Raw genomic sequence first — 20622 nt, forward strand, 5'->3', positions numbered from 1 at the left:
GCCGCTTCTACTTCCGGGGCTACGGCCTGGGCCACTGCCTGCAGCACATGAAGGACGGTGGGGCAATGGAAAGTCTTGACCTCTACAGGCCACCCCCTCCCACCTCGCTCCTGAGGGAGGACGAGATGCTCCGGAGGCGCTACCTGGACAGGGCCAAGCGCATCGACACCATCTCTCGGGCGGTCTTCCCCTTCACCTTCCTGGTCTTCAACATCTTCTACTGGGTGGTCTACAAAGTGCTTCGCTCAGAGGAGGTCCACCAAGCCACGCCCTGAGCTCTTACCAGGACTTGGAAGCCAAGCCACAAGGACCTTGGGAGCTGCATTCTGTCTGGCGTTCACCTTGCAAAGCATTGGGATGTTGACCTCTCTCTCCCCCACACCCTTCGTGTTTCCTGGACACAAGTTTCCCAGTGCTGGCCAAGAAAGTTGTCGAGCTGTGCATGGCATGAGAAGGCCCAAAGCAGAGCTTGCTCCCACTTCTTCCTCCAGTACCACTGGAGCATGGCGTTTAAGGGTGGGGCGTGTTTCTCAAAGTGCCCCAGGGATTTTAAGGTGCCCCCACCCTGCTGGAGGCACCAGAGTTTCTACCCGGGACCTGTGTTGCTGTTCCTTCGCCCCAGCAAGGAGGTGGGAGAGTCAGTGAGACCCAGTTTCCCAGCTCTGTAGCACAGTGTGCTGCCACCGCCGTCCTTGCCATCTAACCCACAATCCCACCAATACGTAGCCAGCATGGTCCAACAGAGGATCCTTGAGCAGGGCATTTCCCAGTCACACAGCATGGTCCTTACATCAGCTGGGCTCCTGCCCTGCCTTAGTAGCATGGATATGTCTTGCAAGCAACGTCACTTCCTGCCATCTCCCCAGCACCAACACCACCCATAGATCTGGAAGACCAACCAAACCAGCAGTGGTGCAGGGGGTGGGGGTGGGGTGGGGACTGGGACATGGTGCAGAGATGAAGGTCCTTAAGGACAAGGCAGGTGTGGTCAGTCCTTGATGGTCCAGAACCTGCCCAGAGATGGAGACAAAAGGAAGGCCCAAGTAATGCAACTCTATCTCGCTGTGTGTGTGTTTATACTTTTTAGAAATGTTTAACTGCTGCTTGGATGGACTATGGGAGAAATGTTTGGGTGTCCTCATTCAACGCAGTTCAGTTCTTTTTTGGGGGGTGGGTAACATAGTTCTTGGTGGGACGCAGGTGGCGCTGTGGGTTAAAGCCTCAGTGCCTAGGACTTGCCGATCGAAAGGTCGGCGGTTCGAATCCCTGCGGCGGGGTGCGCTCCCGCTGCTCGGTCCCAGCGCCTGCCAACCTAGCAGTTCGAAAGCACCTCCGGGTGCAAGTAGATAAATAGGGACCGCTTACCAGCGGGAAGGTAAACGGCGTTTCCGTGTGCGGCTCTGGCTCGCCAGAGCAGCGATGTCACGCTGGCCACGTGACCCGGAAGTGTCTCCGGACAGCGCTGGCCCCTGGCCTCTTAAGTGAGATGGGCGCACAACCCCAGAGTCTGTCAAGACTGGCCCGTATGGGCAGGGGTACCTTTACCTTTTTTAACATAGTTCTTATTCCTTTTCATCTTTAAGCTGTTTATCATGGTTGCATTGAGATATATCTTTGTTTACATTAGAGCATATGACATGCAACAATTACATAAAATTAAAACAACAATAAACACACAGACAATTGTTTCTGACAAGGTTGCGTCAAAGTGTATATAGCAAAAATATGACAATTACTACAGATATGAAATGGTGCAAAGTAACAGTGACAATAGGTAAGAGGAATTTTGTATCAATAACAATTAGAATCTATAGGAATTTATAGGAAAGGGGTAGCGGGAAAGTTAAAATATGTCCTTCATGCACGCTAGACTGTGCTGTAAGCTTTGGGTACGGTTCTTCCATATGCCTCTTTATTAGTGTAATCAATAAAGTCACATCAGATTGCATAAAAACCATCATGATTCTTTTGCCCTCTTGCTACTTTTAATTTTTGTGGCAGTTTTTCCAATCCTGTTGTTTGCCAGATTGCATTCGACTATTGGTCCATAACCAACCATTATTTGTAATTATTTCCATGTCTTGGCAATGGTTGTTCTTGCAGCGCTTAATGGGTGTGTTATGAGTTATGTGTTTCTAACTTGCAACATATCGTGACTTACAAGTTAAGTGGAGCCAGTCCTGGGGTCCTGGGGTCTGTCTGCCTTGTAATCAAAGATGTGCTGGAGACACAGGGCAAGGGAGGGCGTTGCCTCAGGGTGTGTTTCCTGAAGGCTTCAGCTCTCCCCAAAACAGGGCTAGAGACCATCTTGAAGTAGAACACAAAAGCACAGGAATTCAGAATCCCACTCCCTTGGCACCTAAACAGGGACAGTGTTGGCATGGGATGAGTTTTCCAGAGGAGAGTTCTCCTTAACAGAATAAGGGAAAGCGAAGAAATGGAACGCTCCTAGGCCTATACTGACATCTAGGGACCATGGAGGGAAGTTTGCCTCAATGCAGGACAATCTTCTTGAGAGCTCAGTATACATTTATTTTAGACCGCACAGATTCTCCCCTACCAGTGGGGTGTCATCATTGAGGGGGGTATGTGACAAAATGGCAAAAACATCATGTTTTTAAAATAAATTTTAAAAATTTTAAAAAATTGGGCTCACAGCACTTAATAACTTCATCTGACAATTAATTAACCTCAACAAGTCAACACAATACGTATTGAAACTTTTTAGTTCAGTCAAGAAACGCAACAAAACACGGCTGAACTCGACGCTGTGTAGTGGAGAGCAAATGGACAAGGAGGGCAGGGGGTGTTTCGTTCTGCCAAAGCCTGTCTCTGCAGTTTGTACTCGTGCGAGACGTAAACAGCCGGTGACTCATCATCACTCAACCCGCAGCCAATCCCATCCACACCAGGTAGCACCTGACCTTGCTACGCCACTGTCCCCAATATCCCGCCTCCTCCACTGAAATACCCTTCGCAGGACTCCCTGTGGAGAGTGAAGGACCACAAGCCAGTTTGCTCAGCAGTGTTGATAAAACACACCTTTAATAAAATGCCCCCCCCAATTATTTTAAGGATCAAGGGAGATTGTTCTGTCTGTTGTCTCCTCCAGTCAAATCAAGGGGACTCTTCAAAATCTGCCTGTGCCCAGGCCCAAATCTGCTTTGGAAGTGGATTGTGCCCAAGCCTTGGAAAATCCTAGGCAGCCGTCTCTTGGACCACAAGTTGTTTCATCACTGGCAACCCCACAAGTACTTTCCACCCCAAGTGAGCTTGTGCGTCACCTGGGCAGGCCCTCTCAACTAAGCATGGAAATGTGCTCCAGTTCACATTTAAAGGTGAACCAACCTAATTCACACTTTCTCAAACAGCGCAAAAACCAAAAGACAGCCATCTTTGGAATTCTCACGTCTTTGGATTTTGTAACCCAGTCCTCTAGCCTAATAATGTGCGTAAAAATGCACATGACAGGGGAAATAGTGCATATATAAGTTTATACAGTGGTAATTTGGTTCTCAAATGCCTTGGTTCCCAAACACCAAAAACCTGGAAGTGTTTTTTTGGAAGCCGAACGTCTGATGCAGCTGTTGGCTGTTGTTTCCGGGGCACCTGCACCAACCAGAAGCCACGTCTTGGTTTTTGAACATTTCAGAAGTCAAATGGATTTCCAGAACAGATTAAGTTCGAGAACCAAGGTACCACTGTATTTGGCACTTTTGTTTTGGCTATTTATTTTGGATTTTTGTTTTTGAGGCTTTTTCGGTTAATTTGTTTTTGTGACTGTGTGGAACCCAGTTCAACTACTGATTGATTGATTGATTGATTGAGACTGTGAAAATGGATAAAAGCCCCCCCATTCAAACAATGACTAACATCAGTGCAGGTAAGAATTTTTTTAAAAAATCATCTACAATACTGTCTTATACATTTTAATAGTACAATAAATTGATTATTGCTTTCATTTTATGGATCAATAGTCTCGTTAGAGAGTAAAATTCAGGTTAAATTGCTGTTTTATGGGTTGTTTTTAAAAGTCTGGAATGGATTAATCTTTTTGCATTACTTTTTACGGGAAAGCACATCTTGGTTTTGGAACACTTTGGTTTTGGAACGGACTACCGGAACAGATTAAGTTTGAGAACTAAGGTACCACTGTATTGTCTAAAATGGAATATAGAAATGCATTATTTTAGGAAACATTTCAGCAGGACTTGAAAGAAATATATACTCACAAATTGAAGTGGAAATGTGGAGGACTGGGCTTGAGAATCGAAAAATGAGAAATGAAGATAACCCAAAATTTGCCCACCCCTAAAGCCAACCTAAGCTATGGAATACAGTACAGTGCAGTGGGGTGTCATGTATTTATTTATTCTTATTTAGCAAGATACGCACACACATATATAATTTAAAATACTGATGAAAACAGACTTTAAAAACATTAAACATATCTGAATTATCAAGATATATCTACAAACCAATAGCTTTTTAAAAGCAATGTACCCAATGAAATTCCATGTCTCTGTAGGATTGCCTGTGAAAAGGAAGTTTAAGCAACGTTTAAAAGAAGCCTGCCCAATGAAGGACGGAGATTATGTGGCACTTGTGCAGGGCCGTCTTAAGCATATCAAGCGCTGTGGTGCAAAGATCCTCCCCCCCTCATTTCCCAGAGTTGTCGCCCTTTTCCCAATCCTCTGCAGGGATCGCTCTCCTCCCGAGGAGGCTTGGGAAGGAAGCTGCATGCCCACCAGCCCTATGGTTGAGGGTTCACAGCTGGTGGGGGTATAGGGAAAGGGGAGGCAAAGCCACGCAGCTCCCCCACTCGCTGGGGTGCCCCGGAGAGGCCAGCGCCCTGGCGCAATGCGCCACTAAGACCAATGGGAAAGACGGCTCTGCACTTGTGAAAAGTCCCAGTTCCAGAGATGGGAGTCGGGCAGGCCACTCCTTCAAGTAAACTGATCCCAAGCTATGGAGGGCTTTGTATACTAATAGTCTCCCCTCTAATGTGGCTGAGTAACAAACCAGAAGTGCAGATTGAAATGCTCTTTGATGGTGTTGAGGGGAAGGATGTAGAGAAACAAGCCTCTCCCTCTTCCTGTTACTTGAGGAATCTCTGTGAAAAACGAGACCTGCCATTGGGTATGTTTTTGCTAGAATGAACTTAGTTGAACATTGAGGAAGTGAGCTTCCTCTGCCTCCGAAACCTCAAATCGGCCTGTTTCCTGTTTCTGTGAGAAAAAAACACATAAAGCTGCAAGTAAGTTTCAAATGGAAGCAAGCGTGCAGATAGAAATATCCGCTCCGCCTGCACCTAACTTGCTTCACCGCAAAAACGAACGGGCGTGGACAATGAAGTCCCCTCTCCACAGAGTCCTGGTGTTGCATCTGATGGGAATCTTCACAGGAGACAATCAGGTATGAAAAGGCACCTTGGAGGGTGGAGGAGGGGGCAAAGGTGGGCTTCAGTCCAGAATTCAATCTTAAATCTGGAGTTTGGGTTTCACCAGCCTCCTGTTAACAGGACTGGAGGAACCAGTAGCTGTGGCCAGGAAGGCCAGACCTGGAAGATGAGAAGCCACCAGTGTTGTCTGCAGGGTTTCAGGCAAGGGATTTTCCCAGCCCTTTCAGGAGATGCCCACCTGGGAACTTCTGCTCTAACACAGGGCTTTGGCCATTCCTCAGACTCGGTCCAGGCATTCTCCAAGGAGGTCAGTCACTGACTGCTAACCTCCAGGGTCGAGGGTGCTATACATTGGCAAGGGCTGGCTTTTGCAAGTATCTGATTGGTCAGTAGGCACTGTCGGTAACTGGATGCCAGACGAGATGGAAAACATAAGAGCCTGCCTGTTGGATCAGGTCACTGGTCCATCTGGTCCAGCATCTTGTCCTTACTGCAGCCAACCAGATGGGAAGCCCACAAGCGGGGCATGAGTGCGAGAGCAACTGGTATTCCACCAACTGGTATTCAGAAGCATTACTGCACACAGCTGGGGAGGCAGAGCAGAGTCGTCACGGAGAGCCTTCTCCGTCCCCTAAAGATCCGGATCTTTACTGAAGAAGTTGTTCACAGTTCTGCCCCCCAACGCCCAACAACTGGGGGCAGAGGGATCAATGCCTTTGTATGGAGCTGGAGAAGTCAGACGGAAGGCTTGCTGAGAGCCCTAGAAGATACCAAGTGAAACATCGCTTCCTTGTTCTCAGTGCTAACTGGACACAATTCTACTTCACTTTGGGCATAGATATATTTTCATTTTTTGCACATGTGCAGTTGGAAACAGCCTCAGCACACACCCCAAACAAGGAAAGGGGGCAGTTTGTAAAGAGCTCTCATTTCCTTTTTATTCTTTTCTTAGAGCAGGTAGTGATTCGGGGAACACCTTACTGATTCATAAAAAAATATGCACTGCTTTATTTGTAAAAACTAAACAAACCTCAACGTGCTTTACAAAAAAAATAAAAAATAGAACAACAACAATTTATTATTTATACCCCACCCATTTGGCTGGGTTTCCCCAGCAACTCTGGGCAGCTCCCAACAGAATATTAAAAACACAACAAAACATCAAACATTAAAAATGTTCCCTAAACAGGGCTGCCTTCAGATGTCTTCTAAAAGTCAAATAGTTGTTTATTTTCTAGATGGGAGGGTGTTCCACAGGGCAGAAATTACTACCAAGAAGGCCCTCTGCCTGGTTTTCTTATCAATAAGAAAAATCAACAATGTAAAACTTTCAAAAAAATTAAAACAACAATGGAGTAGAAACAGATTGAAGGACACTCCTTTTTTGGAGGTTTTATAGCAGAGGGTGGGTGGCCATCTGTCAGGGATGCTGCATAACATGACCTGTGATAGGAGCCTCTATCGCAAAGTCTCACCTTCCCAGCCTCTTCATACACTAAGCTGCTTACCCATATTATTCTTTTCTGCTTGAGGTCTCCCATAGCTCCAGCCCAAGACAAGACCGTTTTTTAGGCAACGAGTTAAAGCTTGACATGGCCCTGAATTCCTTCGATGACCAATACGAGGGCTGTGAACAGACGATGGAGAAGGAGATTGCACGGCTAAACCAAACCGAGCTCCTCAAAAACAAAATTTATGCCAACGCCTGGAAATTAGCAGCCAACTTGAGGGATGATAGTAACTGGCCCAGAAACCTCACGCCAGAGTACGCTGCAGCAATCATGGTTTATACCTTTGAAGAACCCAAGTTGTATCCTGATTTCAACGCAGCTGTAAGAGAAGCTGGGGAATCCAAGGAACATTACTGGAATAATTTCGACTTCAAGACCTTCCACTTTCTCCTGACCAGAGCCCTTCAGGATCTGAGGACCTCCAACACCCCCAGCCCCCCCTGCTACAAGGTGTTTCGCGGGGTCAGAAATATCAACTTCAGCGCTACTGTTGACGATATGGTCCGTTTTGGGCAATTCACGTCCTCATCACGGCAAGAGGGGATTGCCCAATGTTTCGCTGCAGATCCTGAATCGAGAGTTGGACAGCCTGTGGCCAAAACCATCTTTGAGATTTACACTTGTCATGGGGTTCTCATCAGAGAATGTTCTTCCTTCCCCGATGAGGATGAGATTCTGATCCCACCCTATGAGCAGTTCAGGGTTGTAAGTTCCAGAAAGGATGCGGATGGTACAACCCGCATACAGCTCCGCTCTGCTGGGAAATTCAGCAAATACAACTGTGCATATGCAAGTGGTAAGAACCCAAGCAATTACTCCTGGGATCAGAGAATAGGCAAGTTTCCTTCCTTCCTTCCTTCCTTCCTTCCTTCCTTCCTTCCTTCCTTCCTTCCTTCCTTGAATGGAAGAGGGATAACTGTCATTAGTCATAGAGTAGACCTATTGATATCAGTAGATTTAAGTCAATTTATTTCATTGCTCCCACTCTGGATATGTCTAATGTTGGATGCCAACCCCTAATATAATGAAGTAAAAGCAGCATCAAATAGCAGAGTTAAAATTATAGTTACAAAGCAGAGGCAAAGAAAGCAAAAGAAAGCTAACGGTGCCCTATATCTGGGATGGGGAACCTCAGGCCCAGGAGCTGAAGGAAAATGCCTCAGGACTCTCCCTTGGCCACAGCCCTTTGCCTCCTGGGCTCCACTCCTCACTGGCTCAGCTCTGCAGCCTCCTCACGTACTTCTCGCGGTGTGGAATGTGCTCGTGGGGTGCAATAATGCTGAGAGAGAGACGGGGGTGGGGGTGGATGAGCCCTTTTGGAGCATGAAGGTTAATAATACATGAACGACTAATGTTGTGGTTCTTGTTATAGGTGGGAACTATGAGGACGATGCTGTGGACCAGGGGTCACCCAACGTTTTGGACCAGTGGGAACACTTCGAATTCTGAGAAAGTGCTGGTGCCCCTGCCAGTCACAAAATGGCTGCATTGGGGATGTGGAACAGCACAAAATCCTAGCCTAGCCTATTCAAAGGTGGACACCAAATCTGGTTGGACACATACCACGTTGACATCCAACACACTCCCTGCTGTTAAAGACAGAAAGAGGACAATGGGAGCTAAGATGATCCCCAAATGTTTTCCATAAGCCAGGAAGGTGATAATCTTGGGGACACATTGATCTCTGTCCTTGTTTGGATGATGATCATCTGGGCATTTTGTGCAACGTTCTGCACGTGAGGAAGAGGGAAAGAGCAGCTTCCACATCACTTACATCCAGAACCACCTGAGCTTGATTACTTTATGAGAATATATGTTGCTGTGGGGGGAGGGGAGGAAATAAATTTTTGTCAATAGGTAGAGAGAGGGGGAAAAATACTTAGTTCATTTTAAAAAAAAGTTTACCCTTGTTACTGCCTTTCCCTCAAGGAGACAGAGGTGGCGCACAAGGTTTTTCTCATTTTGATCAGCAAAGCAACATTGTGCTCTATGACTGAGAGGCAATGACCTCTGCAAATCAGCTGCGTTGAATGATTCCTGCCTAATCCTTTGCTCTGCTAATGCAAACAGTTTCCTATTGCTTCCATACAATGCTCCTAGTAGTTGTATTGCAAACATTTCCATATAATGTATTGTTAGCGCTGTGCTTTTACTATGTTAAAAATTTGCCACTTTTCATCATTTGCCAGTTATTCTTCATAATTTTCCAAATCATTGCCTTTTTCATGTGGCTTGGTATGAAATAGCAAAAAGGAAGGGATTGTGAGCAGTGCATGCTGAGTCCTCTCTCTGCTGATTTTGAAATCCAGAGTTGCAATACAACTACTAGGAGCTTCCTTGTGGTCATTTCTTTCAACTCACTTCCTGGAAGTGAGGTGAATAAAAATTGAGAAGCCACGAAGGATCCAAATTCAACAATTTATTCTGAATTTTCACAAAAAAGTATGAGTGAATTCCCACCATGAATTTGGGACAATCAATTCCCCCAAGGAACGCCCTCTCCCTTGCAGTTTCCCACCTTCCTGTGCCGAGAAGGTCCCTTCCGCACACAGAGAACAAGCAGAGCAGCAAACAGGCTTGGATCCACAATGCTTAGCATTCATTTCATTGTCTTATTGCATTTATAAAGGTAAAGGGACCCCGACCGTTAGGTCCAGTCGTGACCGACTCTGGGGTTGTGGCGCTCATCTCACTTTATTGGCTGAGGGAGCCGGCGTACAGCTTCCGGGTCATGTGGCCAGCAGGACTAAGCCGCTTCTGGCGAACCAGAGCAGCGCGCGGAAACGCCGTTTACCTTCCCACCGGAGCGGTACCTATTTTATCTACTTGCACTTTGACGTGCTTTCGAACTGCTAGGTTGGCAGGAGCAGGGACCGAGCAACGGGAGCTCACCCCATCACGTGGATTCGAACTGCCGACCTTCTGATCGGCAAGCCCTAGGGCTCTGTGGTTTAGACCACAGCGCAACCCGTGTCCCTTACTGCATTTATATCCAAACCCTATTCTATTCTATCCATTACACAACAAAGACTGGGAGATTCATGCTTCATTTCAGGAGCACACAGTCTTGACAGAATAAAACTGACTAAAAATGGCTCACCCACCTCCCAAGTTTGTAAAATACTGTTACATTTGCTGCAGTGGTTTTGACTGCTTCAAACGGGGGTTGTATAAAACCCCCACTTGTTCTTCAGAAGGAAAAATGGGGGTCAAGGAGGGTTTTTTTTGTTTTTGTTTTTAACCAAGGATGACCACTGGGTAGAAAACCGGTAGCTCAACAGGTAGTTAAACAGCCATTTGAGTCCAGGTGCGGAAGCACCAAACACCTCAATATATTTTTACTTACAAATGAGGCCTGGTGGGTTGAAGGGGTGTGTGTGTGTGAGAGAGAGAGAGAGAGAGTAATTGTGCAAACAGAGTAATAATAAATAAAATCCCTGAACCTTGGAAATGGCCAGAGTTTCATGCCATCCTCGCTTCCCTCCTGCAAGTGGGATGATTCAGAGCATCCTTTGGACCCCTGAACAGATTCCTTTGCATTACTGTGTCACCACCTTCAAAAAACAACACAGCAGCAGGAATAAGAAAATATCTTACTAAGGGAGACCCAGGAAATGAGGAAACAGAAGAGGCATGTAGGGAATCTTTTGTTGGGGGAGAGCTCTGGGCTATCTGCAGCCCCCGGATCTCCAAGCGTCCTCTGGTGAGCATTGCTCTGGAAAAGGGATCCCTTTCTTCTCCAGGGCCCTCCAGCAACATAAACCAACTTGATTTATGCACACTAATCTTCTGGCATTGCACAGCAAGAAGAATGAACCATCCGTAGATCTAAACTCCCAAATATGGGAGCGGAGCAACCTCTATGGGTTTCCTTGGGAGCAGCGTCCCCGGAATCTTACCCCCGAGGTTTTGGAGCCCAAAAAAGAAACGAAGGCGAAAGTGAGCGACACGCAGTTCCTTTCGGGGCCGCGGGAGGCAGACGCAAACGCGGGGCGCAACAGCGAGGGCACTTTCGGTTTCGTTTCCATCCACCCGGACGGAGGTTTTGCGCACCAGCTGGGCGGACGGGGAGGGGCGCAGGGGGGCTCGGCAGCGGCTCTCCAGGCCCGACCATCCCCACTTTGGCTCCCGATCCTCGCGCATCACGCGGGGAGACTCGCGCAAGAGGACAGCGCGGGCTGGGCGTGAGGACTCCTGCTGCCCTGAGCAGGCTTCGTGCTAGGAAGGAGGACCTCGGACGGATTGACTTGGCTATGCCCATGGGCCCCGATCCCCTTCCCTCTTGCAAGCTGGCTCTGGCGTTGAACCGGGAAAGGCGCTCCCCACGCCCGGTCTCCCCGGGTCTCACCTCTGGCCAAGGAATCAGGAGGGAGATGTGCGCCACGGCAGCGCGCTCAGCTGAGCTTCCAGGAACCCGCCGCTCTCCCCGCCCTCCTGAAGGGCGTCTTGGAACAAAAGGAGGCGCGATCGTGGGATGCTGAGCTCCGCATACGTCCACCTTCAAGGCTGAGAGATTCTGGCACAGTGCCGGATTTAGGTATAAGCTAAACAAGCCATAGCTCAGGGCCCCACTCTCTTGGGGGCACCAAAAAATTTAAAGGGGAGAAAACCCCTGGATGTACAATTCCAAAATATAAGATAAAAAACCAAATCAAATAAAACCTACATACAGCAACAGCGTTTTGTGTTGTGCCGGCTCCTATGATGTAAGTCCTGGGCCCTGTCTGCTAGCCTGCTCCCTAAAATATCACTGGTTTCCTCCTTTCTATATACAGGGTGCTTACATTCTGCTATTTATAATTATTAGTAGTTTGCATCATATATTTACACCTATTATTATTTCATGTTATAGCAAGTTTTTAGAGACTAGATTATGAGTCTTGGTAAATTGTTTTTCTCAATGAACTTTTGTTATTCCCAAATGCCAATGTGTTTGCATTATTTTGTTATGAATAAAAAATCATTTTAAGTTACAGCTTAATAATTATTTCACTATTAATATACTTCTTAATTGTATTTCACTATTAATATACTTCTTAATTGTATTTCACTGTTAATATACTTCTTAATTGTATTTCACTTCAACAATTACTTTGGGGGAAAAACACGTATTTTGTTATGTTCAAATGGCTTTAGATAGCTATTAGGTCCATAAATAAACATATAGTATATAATCAACACAAAAAACAGTGACAATTTGTTGTTGACAAAGGACAGCTGGACATAGAAAGGGCCCCATTCCCTTCCGGAGCTGAGGGCCTCATCAAACCTAAACCCAGCCCTGATCTGGCCCACACAAAATGCATTGTGGGTGCACAGCTCGTGCATGGAAAGGGGCTGTTTCCCCAGCCCCCCCCCCCCGCCAAAGTGAGCCTGAAAGACCCGAATCTGGAGAAATGCCCCTGTGAGGTGTGGAGTATGGGCTTGTCTCTGACACCCTGTTGTCACGCAACTCGCACTTTCCTGCAAGCAGGTCAGACAGAATGCTTGGACCTCGGTGAGCAGTTTCTGAGCTCTGGGCGCAGTACTGATTTCAGATTAAAACTGCAGGGCAGAAGGAAAGGAGGACTTTTTTCTGCCCCCCCCCCCCCCGACTTCCAGCTACTGTCTGAAGAAGGGACCCTCTTACGAATATTAGGGGGGTGGGCAGGGGAAGGACTAGACCATGTGAAAAATGAAGATAATATTTTAGCAGCTTTGTATTCTTGTTATTAAAAAAGCACACCTAGACATTCCGTTGTTGCTCCCATAACCTCGGTTTAAGGTGCCATTGAGATCCTAGCTTTCATTTCTCAGTTTCTAACACTGCTGGAAGCGACCTTGGAGTCATTATGGGATGGACAGTTCTTTGCCTCTCTGCCTCTTCCAGGGAGGAGTTTCTGGAACAGCTGAGATGCATGTGAAGGGAACCAAACTTAGAATCACATTCTAATATCTGAGCAACTAGAGAATTCATGCAGCTTGATGAACGGAAAAATTTCAAATTTAGTACAAACAGTTTGTAGCAAAACCATCTTCTGTCACTGCTGTTACTACCAAATATGACATGAATATATGGCTCCCACCATATATTTCAAAATACCAGTAAACCCCAGTTCACCCATCAGCCCCTAGGGTAATTTCCAAGTGGTTACATTGTAAGAGTTTGTTTTGTTTCCAAAGGGCAAGTCTTAGAAGCGGATGATTCTGCTGATTCAAAAGGAGGCTGCAGAAGACACTTGCCGCCCCCCCCCCCCCCGATCTGCTGTGTGTTTGTTACCAATGAGAGGAATCAGGAGAAAGGAGGAGTCGTGTCAACTTATTGAGAGGGGAGGGGGAAAGGAAATCTGCCCAAATGGAAATGAGAAGCATCAGGTGCGCAGCGGATACCAGGTGTCCGTTGCTGAGGCAGAGCTAAGTGATCTCAGAAAGGGAAGGGAAGGATGTTCCAGCTGCCTTGGAGCCTGGCCTCATCGACCAGCAGCTGCCAATAGGTTTCCCAGGGGCACAATTGTGCCCTCGACACCTTCCCCTGGTGCACACACACAGCCACTGAACTCCCCATGCCCACTGCCAGGGCCTGAGAGAGTTTTAGAGGCTCCAAGCATTTAAAAGATGTTGGTGCCCCCATATCTAATTCAGCATATGAAAAATAAGCTAATATTGAGGGCCACCAACATGGATGACTTTAAAATAGGATTCTTGATTTATTTATCACACACTGGCTTGTCCACCCTTCCTCAATCCCGTCCCTAGAAAACACCTGTCTGAGCAGTTCCCCCCTTTTCACACTCCTCCCAATAGAACAAACATCAGAACATCTAAATCAGAGCAAACATCAATCCTTAGGAAAGACGATTGACATTTGCTTCAACCGAGCGCCAAGGAGAGGGTTTCCTGTGGAGAGGCAGAAAAACAAGGGGAAGTGTGGATAAGCCACAGAATTCCCTGGATCCAAAATGTTAAACCCAGCTTAGGCTTAAGGAGGTTGTGAAGGGCAAGGGGGATGAAGGAATAGTGCCACACGGAGGACGTGCAATAATGATGGGAGATTATCCTGCTGTGTTTATTGATGCTGCTGCTTCCGTTTACATTGGAGGATGAGATCTTCCTGCTCCTCCTCTGCCTTCTTTGGGAGCTTCTCCGGATTCTGGGATAAGGTACGAATAAAGGGAGCCCACGGCAGAACTAAACGCCTGTTGGAAACAAACCCGGGGTAAGTGATTGGTGTGGAGTCAAGAGAAAGGGGGAAACATGTCAAGGGGGAGAGGGGGGGGAGTTCTCAAATAAGCAAGAATTTAACCCCCCCTTAAGCTCATGGGAAGGACCTCAAACATCATCTAGCCCAACCCTTCTGCAGCCTCTCAATGGGGAGCCTCCCAGCCTCTGCTTAAAAACCTCTAATAGAAATAGAAATAGCATTCTTGTTGAGATTAAATAATGGGGGGGGGGGACCACTTGTGCCACCTTGAGTCCCACGGATATAAAGGTGGGATATAAATGCATTAAATTAATAAATTCTTCCCCAGGAACATGAAGTTCTTCCTAATGCTTTCATTTTTCGTTTTACTTTTGAGCTGCTTGTTCAGCTCTTACCATCTGGAGCAACTGAAAACAACCCTGTTCCATCCTCCTTTTCCAAGTTTGAATTTGGCTACCATTTAAGTCATCAGCAATTGGAAAAGACAGGGGCCCCATTCTTATTCTTTGTACCCTACCTTCTTTGATTTCTTCTTCTGCTGCCCTTTGGGGATTCCTCCAGCATTCATTTCATCCTCCACTGGTTCCCCTGCTGCTGTCTGCTTTGACGTCTCCCCAGGATTCCTTCCATCTGACCTCAGTGACATCTCCATCGGATGCGGCTTGAGATACGGCTGGTCCCCGTTCTCCTGAACCACCTTCTCAATCAGAGACAGCAGCTCTTCCGCCTGGCTGGCCCTTTCCTTTCCCGTCCCTCTGTTGTTGAAAGCGCAGCAACGGCCCTGGCATTTTCTCACCAGATCCTGAAGAGGTCGGTTTCCAGATAGCTCTATGTAGTCCTCTAGGCTTTCTTTCTCTAGGTCTTCTTTGCGGGTGAACAAGACGATCATGTACTTTGTGGCCTCTGCGCCAAAGACCTCCTCCACCCTCTTCACGGCCACAGTGTCTTCCTCGGTGAAACGGCCAGCCTGCGTCACAAACACCAGGGCGTGGGGACCTGGCTCACAGAGAGAGAGGCACTTCTGGACTTCCAGAATATCATGCTGTGTCTGAAGACCAGCATCAAAAATGGCCGGAGAGTCAATGATGACGACTTGCTTCTCCTTCCACTTCTCTGCTCGGACCTCTCCCCTGCATGTCTGGGTCACTGGCTTCGGGGAGAGTTTGGACTCAAAGGTCTTCTTCTCCCCCAGAAGGGTGTTTCCTGTGGCACTTCTGCCTCCTCCCGTCTTCCCAACAAGAACGACCCGCAGTTCAGAATCCTTGTGGGATCGACTCACATTCCCAGGCTCTGTTGGAAAGGAATAAGGAATGTTCATATTAATCACACGTCCCTTTCCTCCACGCTTCCCAGGCACAGTCCTCAGGTTATAGCTCGGTGTCCAATGACCTGGTCTTGGTTTCCCCAAGAAAACCTGCTCTTTAAAGCTGAATCAGAGCAAATGTCAATCCTTGGGAAACCTGAATTGACATTACAAGTTGCAATGAAGGAGATTCCAACTGAACAGCAGGAAGAACCTTCTGAGGGCAAGGGATGCTTGACAGTGGAACGGTCTCCCTTGGGCGGTGAGGGGCTCTCCTTCCCTGGAGGTTTTTAAGCAGAGGTTGGATGGCCGTCTGTCATGGATGCTTGAGCTGAGATTCCTGCATTGCCAGGGGTTGGGCTAGATGGCAATGGGGCTCCCTTCCAATTCTATGATTCTATGACATTTGCTTTGATTCAGCTTTAGACACTCAGTTGTTGTGGGGAAACCTCACAGCAAAAACCAACCAACCAACCAAACATTCTCAAACACAGAGTTTCAAATCATGGATGTGTGCCTGGAATGTGGTGGGTAAAATGTAAGTGTGGGTAATCTCTCAGTGTCAACTGAAGCAACATTCAGGCCTATCTGAATCTTTCTGGTCCCCATTTAAGGTGTTATCCATGGCTCTCAAGGCCAAACTGACCTGGGGCCAAAGGGTTCCTTGGAGCACTTCTCCCTCCATCGGCCATCCCACATCCTCCTGGGATTGGCAGGGGGTTCCTTTCTTCCTGTCCTGTTGGTTGGGGAGGCTCAGGGTGCCCCAGTGATGTGGTGTGGCCAGGCCTTCCCAGTGGTGAGGATGCGATTGTGGAGTCTCTTCCCCTGGCGGCATCAGAAGCTATCCAATACGGACTTTCTGAAACAATATGCAAAGCAAAACAACCATCCATTGAAATCCACATTTCTCTGAAGTTATTAGTGCAGTTTTCCAGCCAAGTAAGGTGTACAAAAATGCATATACTAGAGTATATGTTGAAATGTGGAGAGCTGTGCTTAATAATTGGGGAAAGTGAGAAGCAGAGAGAAGTCAAAATTTAAGAGATTCTCCCACATGTAGCCAGGAGGAAAAACACAGATGTCCACCTGCCTGTGTCCTGGCTAGCACTGACTCCACTCTGGACATTATGAAACAGGGTCTGAAGGGGATTCTAAGCACATTCATCTGAACACAATTAGAAGCCACCCCACAACCAGGAGCCCCAATGACCTGGAATTTCCAACCATTGGGATGCTGGGCATACAGTATGCATGTGTGAATCAAATGCCTGCATAGGTCTCATGTGATGAATTGCATAAAGCAAGCAAACCCTTGCACCCATCTCCATAATTTGCAAAATGTTAGTGGGTTACAGAGCCACCCCCTTCTAGGTGCAGGATTCTGCTCTCCTTTGAGCTCTTACTTGAACAAAGAAGAAGTTCAGGTATTTGGTGGGTCTCTTTAAGGAAGGTCTACCTAGGGAAACTCAACCCAGGGAGGTCTCTAACTGCTTCAGAATCATAATTTGATTCTACCTTCAGGGAATTCATTTAGTCCTCCTTCGTCTGTGTCCATTGCCTCTTCCTCTGGTTTCATTTCAGCTGCGCTTCTTGTAGGTCCTCTTGGAAACAGCTCAAGGAAAGGCTTGTTCTGGTTGTCTATCATCATCTGCTCGATTTTCACCAGCAGCTCTTCCGCCTGGCTGGCCCTTTCCTCTCCCGTCCCTTTGTTGTTGAAAGCGCAGCAACGGCCCTGGCACTTCCCCACCAAATCCTGCAGGGCTTTGTTTCCAGATAGCTCTATGTACTCCTCTAGGCTTTCTGTCTCTAGGTCTTCTTTGCGGGTGAACAAGACGATCATGTACTTTGTGGCCTCTGGGCCAAAGACCTCCTCCACCCTCTTCACGGCCACAGCGTCTTCCTCGGTGAAACGGCCGGCTTGCATCACAAACACTAGAGCGTGGGAGCCTGGCTTACAAAGAGAGAGGCACTTCTGGACTTCCAGAATATCATGCTGTGTTAGAGGACGAGCATCAAAAATGTCTGGAGTGTCAATGACGACTACTTGTTTCCCCTTCCACCTCTCTGCTCGGACCTCTCTGCTGCAAGTCTCGGTCACTGGCTTCAGGGAGAGTTTGGACTCAAACTTCTCTTCACCCAAAATGGTGTTTCCTGTGGCACTTCTCCCTCCTCCCGTCTTCCCAACAAGAACAATCCGTAGATCTTCATTGAGGTTTCTGGTTCTGCTCTCCTGTGCCTTGGTAGTCTCTGGGAAGGAATTAGGAAGATGTCTGGGCATCCAGGACCGAACTTGTGGGTTGTAACATCACAAAAGCAGTCAAACACAACATTTCCTGGTTGCCTAGAGTGGACACACAGGGGATGTTGCTCCAGCCAGGAGGACTTCCTGTCACACCTGATCTGGAGCATCCTCCCCTTGCATGTGACCAGGTAGATGGGCGTGACCCTGGGAGACCCCATAAAAGGGCTGGTCATGCAGCCATCTTCCCTTTTCGCTTTTCACTTTTTCACCTTGTTCCATCTTGATGCCCTTTTGCTGTGTGCTGGCCCTCAGTCAGCAGCACATGGGCTCATCCCTCACTAGAGGATGAACCAAAAATTCCTTCCAGTAGCACCTTAAAGACCAACTAAGTTAGTTCTAGGTATGAGCTTTCGTGTGCATGCACACTTCTTCAGATACACTGAAACAGAAGTCACTAGACCCTTCTATATAGTGAGAAGGTGGGGAGGGGTATTACTCAGAAGGGTGGTGGGAATGGGTGATTGGCAGATAGCTGTGATGAGCCTGTTGACGACTCTTAACGACTGCAATAGGTCTTACAGGAAAAAGCAAGGGGTGAGAAGGTGAAAAATGGCTTTGTCATGTATAATGAGATAAGAATCCAACGTCTTTGTTCAGACCAGGTCTCTCCATGGTTTTAAGTTTGGTAATAAGTTGCAATTCAGCAGCTTCTCTTTCCAGTCTATTTCTGAAATTCCTTGGTAACAGAACAGCTACTTTGAGATCTTGTATAGAATGTCCTGGGAGATTGAAGTGTTCTCCTACTGGTTTCTCTGTCTTGTGATTCCTGGTGTCAGATTTATGTCCGTTTATCCTTTGGCGTAAGGTTTATCCTTTGCCATCAAATGCCAACAGTGTCCTTCAGCTCTCTATATTGGACAAACAAGCCAAATCTGAAGAAGTGTGCATGCACACGAAAGCTCATACCTAGAACTAACTTAGTTGGTCTTTAAGGTGCTACTGGAAGGAATTTTTTGTTTTGACTATGGCAGACCAACACGGCTACCTATCTGTAGAGGATGAATCCTCACCTTTCCCTGTAGCTAAAAGCAAAAGCCTGCCTTCAGGATCATACTGTGAACTGAATGTGAGTAAATCTTATCATTACATTTTAAAAGAAGACTGTTGTGCCATTATTGTTCTTAAGAGGGAACAAAGGGTGTTTACCAGGAACAATCCAATCTGGACAAGCCAGACTGGATTGCATAACTCAAATGGTTCTGACGAATCCATCAACTCACTTCCTGCAATTTGCAAGGGAATGTGCTCTGCTACTAGCTCACAAGCATGAGTGAGGAAGGATAATATTTAATCACTATATCCTCTCCTAGTATCCACAACATTCCCACAGAATTGTTGCCTGGGAATTTGCCCCCCCAAACTGCCACCATGCAGGGTCCATACACTGCAACAATTCCCCTAAGTACCTGGAGTCACCTCACCCTTCCAACTGTGGTTCACGAATGGTCCAACCTTCCCCATTCACGTGGTTCTTTCAGAGGAGGGTCAGGAGAAGGGAGAGACTTACCTCTAACTTCCTCTCTCCATTCCTCCATTGTCCAGGCGGAATGCTGACCTGGAAGAGAACCAGAAAATGAAGTTCATTAGCTCCTGCTTTGCCCAAACTCCTCACCATCACCAGAGGAAGCTCATGATGTAAACACAACCCTGAAAGAACCTCAAAGCACCATATTCTGCCCCTGCAGATTTGGGATTCGATTACTAGGCAGGCAGTTGATGAATTTTTTTACATGCATTGGTCCTAAATTAGGTTTGCTCATTTTTCCTGTTGGTAATTTCATTTTTCTCTCTTTTTGGAAACAGCTTTGAGGGTGTGTGGTTTTTATCACCAAGAGGTGTATAAGCATTAATAAATAAACATGCCTAACACTTTGTCCTTCACAATCTCTTGCAGGAATCTTCCCACCCTCTACATTTGCAGGTATACTTGCTTTGCCCTCACCACCCCTCAAACAGTTAAGAAAAGCACCCGGATATTCCCTCCCTCCAGCCAGAGCTGCATCTCCTCCCCCCTTACCTGCTTCTGTTTCTGCCTTGGGGGTCCCTGGCAGCCTGGCCTGATATCCTCCCTTCTGCAGCTCCCAGGCAGGTGGGCTGGTTTGGGGAGGGCCCTGAACAGCTGCAGCCACTCAGGATGATGGTCTGTAGGCTCCTTGGGGCCTAGTCCTGATGAAAATACCCTCCAGAGATATGACCACCTCTTAAAGGCAGCTGCTTTTCAGTGGGGAGGGGGCTGATGCCAACCACTTCCAGCGCCTCTCCCTCCCCCCAGTGGACTCTCTCCCACTTGCTTCCTTCTGCTGCTGCTGAATGTCACCATTTCAGCCCCCCCCCCCCCGGAACCTCCCCACTCAGAAGCCCTGGAGAAGCCACTGTCTGTCAGTGTGGACAATACTAATCTAAATGGACCAGTCAGTCTAGTTCAGTACAAAACAGCTTCCTATTTTCTCCATGTGGTTTGGGGCAGGGGGCACAGCTCAGCAGCTGAGCCTCTGGTTTGCATAGAGATGGTCTTGGGTTCCACTGCTAGCAACTCCAGGTGGGGCATGGCTGAGCCAGGTGACATCTCCTTGCAAAAGGAGCTTCAGATGTTCCTAAGACAAGAAAGGAAACGGTACCTTCTTTGTGACGCCTCTGGAGCTTGAAGAAGACTCTCGTGTTTGATGGTCCCTCTGCTCTGCAGTTTCTTCCCTTCCTCTCTGTCGATGGCCGACTCTGTTCTGAGCTGAATAAAATGGAGGTGGCAAGCATGAGCTCCACACACACACCCCAAAAGCATTTCTTGGCTAGCAGCCAGATCATGTTCTGAGAAGCCAAAACAGCTTCCCGGAATTGCATTTCTGTTTCTATTGGCTACAGGAGAGGACAAAACTGCCCTCTGGGAGGAAAATTTAAGAGGAGCTGCATTTGGTCTTCTGCAGTTCT

The 20622-nt window shown here is 47.4% G+C and overlaps 6 protein-coding genes across 7 annotated transcripts in view; 2 read left to right on the forward strand and 4 right to left on the reverse strand.

The window, feature by feature from the left end:
- LOC310827680 (uncharacterized protein) overlaps positions 1–20622 on the reverse strand; it is a 919426-nt gene that overhangs the window by 270693 nt on the left and 628111 nt on the right. The gene's annotated exons all lie outside the window — the stretch shown is intronic.
- Positions 1–20622, forward strand: part of GIMAP8 (GTPase, IMAP family member 8) — a 212140-nt gene that overhangs the window by 115568 nt on the left and 75950 nt on the right. The window lies entirely within an intron of this gene.
- The window catches only part of LOC310827821 (erythroblast NAD(P)(+)--arginine ADP-ribosyltransferase-like), an 840324-nt gene that overhangs the window by 109431 nt on the left and 710271 nt on the right, over positions 1–20622 (reverse strand). The window lies entirely within an intron of this gene.
- Positions 1–20622, reverse strand: part of LOC310827726 (GTPase IMAP family member 8-like) — a 59302-nt gene that overhangs the window by 38545 nt on the left and 135 nt on the right. The gene's annotated exons all lie outside the window — the stretch shown is intronic.
- LOC310827823 (erythroblast NAD(P)(+)--arginine ADP-ribosyltransferase-like) lies at positions 5206–8371 on the forward strand. The gene is made up of 3 exons (XM_083704304.1): positions 5206–5415; positions 6934–7708; positions 8285–8371. Exons 1-3 carry the CDS (start codon positions 5269–5271, stop codon positions 8359–8361), a joined length of 999 nt encoding a protein of 332 aa, XP_083560430.1. The 5' UTR covers positions 5206–5268; the 3' UTR covers positions 8362–8371.
- LOC310827727 (GTPase IMAP family member 8-like) lies at positions 13944–20550 on the reverse strand. Of its 2 annotated transcripts, XM_083704106.1 has the most exons (6): positions 20316–20550; positions 19205–19252; positions 16911–17642; positions 16042–16254; positions 14610–15382; positions 13944–14087 (listed from the first exon to the last, which is right to left on the reverse strand). In XM_083704106.1, the coding sequence occupies exons 1-6, from the start codon at positions 20533–20535 to the stop codon at positions 13980–13982; spliced, it is 2094 nt and encodes a 697-aa protein (XP_083560232.1). In that variant the 5' UTR covers positions 20536–20550; the 3' UTR covers positions 13944–13979. The 2 variants fall into 2 exon arrangements, with proteins under 2 accessions (XP_083560232.1, XP_083560233.1); XM_083704107.1 differs by lacking the exon at positions 16042–16254.

Source organism: Podarcis gaigeae (genome assembly GCF_964106915.1).
Source record: "Podarcis gaigeae genome assembly, chromosome: 12".
Classification (NCBI taxonomy): Eukaryota; Metazoa; Chordata; class Lepidosauria; order Squamata; family Lacertidae; genus Podarcis; species Podarcis gaigeae.